Raw genomic sequence first — 9,821 nt, 5'->3', positions numbered from 1 at the left:
TCTTCCACTTCTCCACTGACATCTTCCACTTCTCCACTGACATCTTCTACTTCTCCACTGACATCTTCCACTTCTCCACTAACATCTTCCACTTCTCCACTAACATCTTCTACTTCTCCACTGACATCTTCCACTTCTCCACTTACCTCTTTTACTTCCACCTCCCCACTGACATCTTCCACTTCCCCACTGACATTTTCGACTTCCCCACTGACATCTCCCACTTCCCCACTGACATCTTCCACTTCTCCACTAACATTTTCTATTTCTCCACTGACATCTCCCACTTCCGCACTTACATCTTCCACTTCTCCACTGACATCTTCCACTTCTCCACTGACATCTTCCACTTCTCCACTTACCTCTTCTACTTCCACTTCTCCACTGACATCTTCCACTTCCCCACTGACATCTTCCACTTCTCCACTTATCTCTTCTACTTCCACTTCCCCACTGACATCTTCCACTTCTCCACTGACATCTTGTACTTCTCCACTGACATTTTCTACTTCTCCACTGACATCTTCCACTTTTCCACTGACATCTTCCACTTCTCCACTGACATCTTGTACTTCTCGACTGACATCTTCTACTTCTCCACTGACATCTTCCACTTCTCCACTGACATCTTCCACTTCTCCACTGACATCTTCTACTTCTCCACTGACATCTTCCACTTCTCCACTAACATCTTCCACTTCTCCACTAACATCTTCTACTTCTCCACTGACATCTTCCACTTCTCCACTTACCTCTTTTACTTCCACCTCCCCACTGACATCTTCCACTTCCCCACTGACATTTTCGACTTCCCCACTGACATCTCCCACTTCCCCACTGACATCTTCCACTTCTCCACTAACATTTTCTATTTCTCCACTGACATCTCCCACTTCCGCACTTACATCTTCCACTTCTCCACTGACATCTTCCACTTCTCCACTGACATCTTCCACTTCTCCACTGACATCTCCCACTTCTCCACTTACCTCTTTTACTTCCACTTCCCCACTGACATCTTGTACTTCTCCACTGACATCTTCCACTTCCCCACTGACATCGTCCACTTGTTCACTGACATCTTCCACTTCTCCACTTACCTCTTCTACTTCCACTACCCCATTGACATCTTCCACTTCCCCACTGACATCTTCCACTTCCACACTGACATCTTCCACTTCTCCACTGACATCTTCTACTTCTCCACTTACCTCTTCTACTTCCACTTCCCCACTGACATCTTCCACTTCCCCACTGACATCTTCCACTTCCACACTGACATCTTCCACTTCTCCACTGACATCTTCCACTTCTCCATTTACCTTTTCTACTTCCACTTCCCCACTGAAATCTTCCACTTCCCCACTGACATCTTCCACTTCTCCACTGACATCTCCCACTTCCCCACTGACATCTTCCACTTCCCCACTGACATCTCCCACTTCCCCACTGACATCTTCCACTTCTCCACTGACATCTTCTACTTCTCCACTGACATCTTCCACTTCTCCACTAACATCTTCCACTTCTCCACTAACATCTTCTACTTCTCCACTGACATCTTCCACTTCTCCACTTACCTCTTTTACTTCCACCTCCCCACTGACATCTTCCACTTCCCCACTGACATTTTCGACTTCCCCACTGACATCTCCCACTTCCCCACTGACATCTTCCACTTCTCCACTAACATTTTCTATTTCTCCACTGACATCTCCCACTTCCGCACTTACATCTTCCACTTCTCCACTGACATCTTCCACTTCTCCACTGACATCTCCCACTTCTCCACTTACCTCTTTTACTTCCACTTCCCCACTGACATCTTGTACTTCTCCACTGACATCTTCCACTTCCCCACTGACATCGTCCACTTGTTCACTGACATCTTCCACTTCTCCACTTACCTCTTCTACTTCCACTACCCCATTGACATCTTCCACTTCCCCACTGACATCTTCCACTTCCACACTGACATCTTCCACTTCTCCACTGACATCTTCTACTTCTCCACTTACCTCTTCTACTTCCACTTCCCCACTGACATCTTCCACTTCCCCACTGACATCTTCCACTTCTCCACTGACATCTTCTACTTTTCCACTTACCTCTTCCACTTCCACTTCCCCACTGACATCTTCCACTTCCCCACTAACATCTTCCACTTTTCCACTGACATCTTCCACTTCTCCACTGACATCTTCTACTTCTCCACTTACCTCTTCTACTTCCACTTCCCCACTGACATCTTCCACTTCCCCACTGACATCTTCCACTTCCACACTGACATCTTCCACTTCTCCACTGACATCTTCTACTTCTCCACTTACCTCTTCTACTTCCACTTCCCCACTAACATCTTCCACTTCCCCACTGACATCTCCCACTTCCCCACTGACATCTTCCACTTCTCCACTGACATCTTCTACTTCTCCACTTACCTCTTCTACTTCCACTTCCCCACTGAAATCTTTCCCTTCCCCACTGACATCTTCCACTTCTCCACTGACATCTTCCACTTCCCCACTGACATCTTTCACTTCTCCACTGACATCTTCCACTTCTCCACTTACCTCTTCTACTTCCACTTCCTCACTGACATCTTCCACTTCCCCACTGACATCTTCCACTTCTCCACTTACCTCTTCTACTTCCACTTCCCCACTGACCTCTTCCACTTCTCCACTTACTTCTTCTACTTCTACTTCCCCACTAACCTCTTCTACTTCTCCAGAAACGTCTTCAGCTTCGCCACTGACATCTTCATCTTCCACTTGTTCACTAACATCTTCCACTTCTCCACTTACATCTTCCACTTCTCCACTAACATCATCCATTTCCCCGCTTACATCTTCTACCTCCCTTGACACTTCTTTCACTTTCCCACTTACATCTTCCACTTCCCCACTTACATCTTCCACTTCCCCACTTACATCTTCCACTTCCCCACTACTATCTTCCACTTCTCCACTTGTGTCTTTCACTTCTCCCGATTTTTCTTTGATCTCTTCTTTTGCCTCATCTGATGTGTCTTCTCCACTAGTTGTCAACTTGTCTTCCCCCTTCGACTTTGTGCCATTTACCTCCCCCTCACCATCTCTGGAAATATCTTCCCCTACGATCTCGTCCTCTTCTTTCGTTGCATTGGCATAATCTATCGCCGTCACTGTTGTGGATTCTAGTATTTCCATTTCAGTAACGTTCACCGAGACGTCTACAGTACTCACTACTGGCTTCTCTGTTGTGACTTCCGGAACGAACAGATCTGGAAATATTTCCACTGGCCGTCTTGTCTTCTTGGCTGGACGGGGCGTTTTCCTATACACTATATCAAACTCTAGACTTCCTACCGGAGCTGGCTGTGTAACACCCGTCCCCGATTCTTGTTGCACGGTGGTTTGCGGTTTAGTTTGTGTGCTCGTTTCGTCAGTTAAACTAGACGATACGGTTTCATTCGCTAATGAGGAACTTGTTATATTTTCACTCGAAGTTGTACTGATTTTAAATGTTGTGTTTGTTCTTAGCATGGGGGTAGAAGTTTCATTAAGACCTAGCTCGGATTTTGAAGTTTCATTTATTGGGAATGGAGAGACCACTGTCTCGTTACTTGCTAATGAATCAGTTTCATTCTTCGAATCTAATAATTTATCAAAAGTTGACACTAGGGTGTCATTTTCTTGAGGGAGAGACGTAACACCAGCAATATCTGTTGTAGCGATAGTGTCAGTGTCGTTAAAAGTGTCAGTTGCGGTGTCTGCTGCATTGATTGTGTCATTAAAAATGTCAGCTGCACCTGGGACATCTGTAACATTGACAGTGTCACCTGTGTTAACTGAGAACGTATCATTAATAGAAGGAGAGACAGAAGAAGACGGAGTAACAACAGATGTGGGGACAGCGTCAGTGGCATCAGTGGCATCAGTAACCTTAACAATTTCCACGACAGTAGTATCTTCTGATGCAGTTGTTGTACTCCAATTCACAGAGGTTGAACTTTCAGTGACGTCAGTATAGGTAGGCGTACTCAAACTCGATGTAGAGGTGGCGGTCTCGGTGTCTTTCGTGTCTTCTATTTCCGTCACAATTTTTTCACGAGAAGTTGTTAGCTCAGTCGTGCTCTCAGTCGACACAGAGGCTTTTCTTGATAACGTTGTAGTTGTACTAACTGAGATGGCCTTCGTTTGTTCTTCCTGGAAAATGACAATATTTTTATTTGATTATTTTAACGAAAACTTTTGACGGTCGACCTAATGTTAATGGTGTTAAGAGTGAGTCTTTGAGTGACAGGCATGTTGCTTACAGCACATATGTGTAGGGAAAAGTTTACTAATACATGTAGGCAGGGGTGATCGTTCTTTAGAGATGTGGGGGCTCTCGTTGCCTAGAGGTTAAGGTGTTGACCTCTCATTCAAAAAGTCTCGGGTTCGAATCCGGGTAGCAACCGAAAAATTTTCTTCTCTAAATTTGTCTCCTTTCACCTCATTTCCTGCTCTCTAGCAATGTTCTGTCGTCTGCTTTCGTCTCCCCTTTCTGCCCCCCCCCCCTCACCTCCTTTGCCCCTACCTCTGGGCTCCTCATTCTTTCTGCAGCCTTTCTACTGCTACTCCTTCGCTTCTTCTTACTGCTGTCTTTCAGCCACACCCCTGATCTTTTGGTAGGAAAGATCTACACCTAGCCTTCTCGGACAAGGGCGAAAAATCTTGGAGGGCCCATGCGTAAGTTGCATACGTTAAAGATCCCTTGGTGGTCTAAAATCGATAGGAGTAGGCTTCGGCCGCCACCCGGGCAAAATTCAAAATTTCCTACCAACTGAAAATATAAGGTGTGTCCCGCGCGCTCATATGACCTTATGCAGTTGCGAGCGCCGTAAAACACTTTACAAAAACAAAAAAGAGATGATGTGTTAATTTCCTATGTCACTTTTAAAGGACGTTAGAAAACAAGAGGGAGGGAGAGAAAGAAACAGGGAGGTACTCACAGGGAGAAATTATTGCTGTTGAGAACATAATAGCGAGTACTAGATGACCAGTAAATGAAGTATATGTAGAAAATACAATGGATGTTGCGGCGTCAAGGGGGTATGGGTTGTGGTGGTTGACCTGCAAGACGAAACAACATCTTTAGGAACATTTTTGCATGAAAACAACATATACACAGACAGGAACAGACACGACACACACACACACACACACACACACACACACACACACACACACACACACACACACACACACACACACACATACACACACACATACATACACACACACCCACACACACACACACACATACTCACAGATTTAGCGTCTCAAATCTTCCACAAGGCTTACAAGGATTAAGACTTCTAAGATTACACATAGACATCTATATACATGAGGTAGAAACCTACTTTAGTGGTTTGCTCTGTTGTTGATGGTGTTGTGACGTCGATTTCTGTTGTTGTCTCTTGCTCCAAGGTGTCTTCACACAGAGAACCTAAAGGATGCGCATGATGATTTTATTAAAATGCATGAATTGTGCATTCTGTGTAAGAACACTAATGGAAATAAAATTATTTGGATACAATAGTATATTTTATTACGGTTTTCATATAGCGCTCCACCCCTATTAAAGTAAACGGGCTCTGCCATCAAAGAAGTAAAAATCTAACTTTCCAGCAAGCTGTTGAACTGCAGGCCTATTATGTCCAGAAAGCATTTTTTCAGGAGAGATAAAAACCAGTTTCATTCTATTTAAAATTGTTCATATATCGTGTATCATTTCTTGCTTTCAATCAATATTTAGACTCTGAACTCATACTGCAGGTTAAGAAACGACTTAGAAATCAAAATTTTGGGCTTAGTGCATTTGAATAGCTAGCAGAATGGCAGAAAGACAGCAGTAAGGAAGAGCCAAGGAGTAGCAGTAGAAAGGCTGCAGAAAGAGTCAGGAGCCCAGAGGAGGGGGCAAAGGAGGTGATGGGTGGGGGCAGAAAGTGGAATTGAAAGCAGACAACAGAACATTGCTAGAGAGCAGGAAAGGAGGTGAAAGGAGACATTGAAATATAAACGATGTGAAGATTATGAAATCTAATGGTATGTTCTGCCCCATTACTCTATAATGCTGATTAAGTCGTTTTTCACTCGGGCCCAATAAACAAAGTACAAACAAACACACACACACACACACACACACACACACACACACACACACACACGCACACACATACACCACACAACACACACACACACACACACACACACACACACACACACACACACAGAGATTTAGCGTCTCAAATCTTCCTCAATAGAGCTACTGATGGTTCGTCAACCACAAGGTTTGCTAGGTATAACATTTTGACCCATATCCTTACAAGATTTTCAAACTCTCTCTCTCTCTCTCTCTCTCTCTCTCTCTCTCTCTCTCTCTCTCTCTCTCTCTCTCCCCTCCCTCTGTCTGTCTGTCTGTCTGTCTGTCTGTCTGTCTGTATGTCTGTCTGTCTGTCTGTCTGTCTGTCTGTACCCTCCCCCCTCTCTCTCTCCTCTTCCAAAACCCACTCACCTGTAAAGCCTGGAGGACAGTCACACCTGAAGTCGTCCAGTAGGTCAATGCACGTGCCACCGTTCCAGCAGGGCGAGAACTCACAGTCATCAATGTCTTCTTCACACGTATCTCCGGTATAGCCGTCCGCACAGATACACACGAAGCGGTCGTAAAGGTTCATACACTCTCCTGGGAAGAGGGAGAAAGAAATGCGGGGTTTCGGCTAAGTTTGAAGGACGGGTAGGCTTAGTGGAGGGAGGTGGAGAAGTCTTCTTTTTAGAAAGGTATATCTATATTTTTACCTCTGACATCAGGTGACCCTCACCCAAAGATTTTCTTCTACTCTACTAGAGAATCTTTGCCTCGCCTCATTCAATGTCAAATATTTCAACGTAAGCAAGGCAAATGAAAAGGTCTAAAAATTTTATCAATGACTCCATAGTATTATGCCCCAAAAATGACGAGCATCCAATTCCTCTCTGTCGTGACAATACTGACTTGTTAAACTGCAAGTTACATTCTAAGGGAAACAACTGCGTTTATACATGTCGCTTTCATTGTTCGTTTTTATGTCCCTTTACACGATGTACATAAATATAAATTACACTTTTATTTGTCCCAGGACACTTTGGTTTACAATGGCAAATATACAATAAACATACATAAATACATACTTATGAAATCGTACAAACATAAATACATGCATACCTACATACATAAATTCACAATTTTACACAGATACAGAACAGTCCACAACAATGCAACTGCCGGTCGCCACTGTGCAGCGCCCTGTATTTTAAATGATTTTCTCTGTCTCATTCATCTATAATGTATCCAAGTCTTTAGTGTGAATTGTAAATACCGCAGTTCACCGGAGGTTCTCGAGGCTCCCGTGAAGTTTTGGGTCTCTCCGCCTACAGTTGGGCCAATGTCTCATCTAAAAATTAATGATCACTTACTTTCTTTAAAAAAAAGAAAAAAAGACAGTCACACAATCATGAAAACTGGTCACCAGCTCACCTCCATTCAAGCATGGTCCTGACTGGCAAAAGTCCACTGGTATGTCGCACATACGGCCTCGGTAGCCAGCTTTACACATGCAGAAGAAGTCTCCGTTCTCGCCGGGTAAACAGATGGCGTTGTTGAGGCACGGCGCGCTCTCACACGGATCCACGGTGACGGACACCTCGCAGTTTGGACCTGTAACACGCAGAGATGAATGTCGTGTATGTATATAATACATACATACATATATATATATATATATATATATATATATATATATATAATATAATACATATTATACACACACAGTATGGGGAATACACAGATGAATGTCATATAGATGTATTGTACGAAGAATGCAAAGATGCATGTCGTATACATATACAGTAAGAAGAACCTAGAGATGAAGTCGTATACATATACAGTAAGAGGAACATAAAGACGAAAGTCCTATACATATACAGGAAGAGGAACATAATGACGAATGTCCTATACATATACAGGAAGAGGAACACAGAGATGAATGTCGCACACATATACCTTAAGAAGAAGAGATGCATGTATACATATACAGTGAGAGTAACCCATACATGAATGTTGTTCATTACTCGGCAAGGGAAACATTTAGGTTAAATCTGTACATGCCCACATTATGGGGAACATATAGATGGATGTTGTACACATGTACGGTATGAGGAGCATAATGAATGTCGTACACATACGAAGAAAGGGTAACAGGATTATGAATGTTGTATACACATCTACTTGCTAAGTGGAAGATAGAGGTTGAAGTCCAAGGGTTGATAACTATTTTTGTTGTCGGCCCTATCAAACTTATGTTTAGCCTAGATTCAAGACTAAGGACAAGGGCACTCAACTTTCGAAATAGCCTTCAATGTTTCAAGTAGAGCTTTCAAAAAGAAGAAGAAGAAGAAGAAGAAGAAGAAGAAGAAGAAGAAGAAGAAGAAGAAGAAGAAGAAGAAGAAGAAGAAGAAGAAGAAGGGCAACAAAATCAACAACCACAGCAACAACAACAACAGCAGCAACAACAACAACAACGACGACAACAGCAGCATAACAACAACAACGACGACAACAAAACAGCTGCAGGACAACAACAATACTACCCCCACCAGCAGCAGCAACGATAGCATCATCAAGTACCAGCAAAAGCAGCAACAACAACAACGCAACAACAACAACAACAACGCAACAACAACAACGCGACAACAGCAATAACAACACAACAACAGCAACAACAACACTACCTCCACCAACAACAGCAACGATGTCAGTATCAACTGCCAGCAACAACAACAACAACAAGATCTTCAAAAACCTCAACAAGAACGTACGTTACCAGAAGAGACGGATGGTACTCACCGTCTGTGCCCGGCGGACAGATACACTTGTAGCCCTGGTCCAGGCTCACACAGGTCCCTTCGTTCTGACACGGGTTGTTGAGGCAGTTGTCCATCAACTTCTCACAGTTCTTGCCTGGCAGAGACAATATAAAGACAACATGATCACTGCGCCTTTTCTGCTTATCGTTGGACACCGGTTCAAATGTACTAAGCCCAACATTTCGATTTCTAAAAATAATGCAGCTTTTTTATATTGATATTGGTTGTAAGTACTCAAGAAATGTTTTTTGACATTCGAATTCTAATTGTTTACCCCCCCCCCCCAAAAAAAAAGTAAAAAGACGTTAAATTTGTTAAAAGAATGAAGCTGTTTTTGTCTCTCCTGAAAATTTTGGTTTCCGGGATTAGTACGTTTGAACGTCTTGCCAAGTTATGCTTACGGTTGGCAAACTATTCAGTTGTTTAACGCTCAGAAAACAAAATTGTTCAGGAGAGAGGTGAAACAATATATTATAAAACAAACAAACAAAAACTTTTAAATCTTTTCGGATTTTTTCATCATTATGTCTTCTCTTGCTTATGTGGGTGTGCACATGTGCGTGCGTATGCGTGTGTGCGCATGTTTGTGTATATATGTGTGTGTGTGTGTGTGTGTGTGTGTGTGTGTGTGTGTGTGTGTGTGTGTGCACGTGGTGAAACACCAAACCAAAGTGCCAGGATCTGGGCAATAAAGATGTATCTTAACTTTTATCAACACTTAAAATTTGAATTTTGACGAAATATTTTTAGCACATGCAACCGATGCCACAGCAGCAACACTACAAAACTGCCATCTTTTAAAATAAAAATTCTGGACATCTCAACAGCTGGCCGACGTTATAAACCTTTCAACGTGTTAATCTGTCAGACGTTGGGCGTGGGGGGTGG

General features: G+C 43.2%; 1 protein-coding gene across 1 annotated transcript in view; it reads right to left on the bottom strand.

The window, feature by feature from the left end:
* Nucleotides 1-5,283: 5,283 nt before the first annotated feature.
* LOC101854614 (fibropellin-1) overlaps nt 5,284-9,821 on the bottom strand; it is a gene marked incomplete in the record, with an annotated part of 6,851 nt that continues 2,313 nt past the window's right edge. Inside the window, 4 exon segments of the mRNA XM_013085524.2 lie at nt 5,284-5,475; nt 6,544-6,714; nt 7,546-7,725; nt 8,914-9,027. Of these exon segments, the coding sequence (XP_012940978.2) occupies nt 5,351-5,475; nt 6,544-6,714; nt 7,546-7,725; nt 8,914-9,027 (590 nt within the window).

Source organism: Aplysia californica, unplaced genomic scaffold (genome assembly GCF_000002075.1).
Source record: "Aplysia californica isolate F4 #8 unplaced genomic scaffold, AplCal3.0 scaffold00015, whole genome shotgun sequence".
In the NCBI taxonomy this organism is placed as follows: Eukaryota; Metazoa; Mollusca; class Gastropoda; order Aplysiida; family Aplysiidae; genus Aplysia; species Aplysia californica.
Note: the sequence above shows the minus strand (reverse complement) of the source record. Positions and strands in the feature narration are given on the sequence as shown.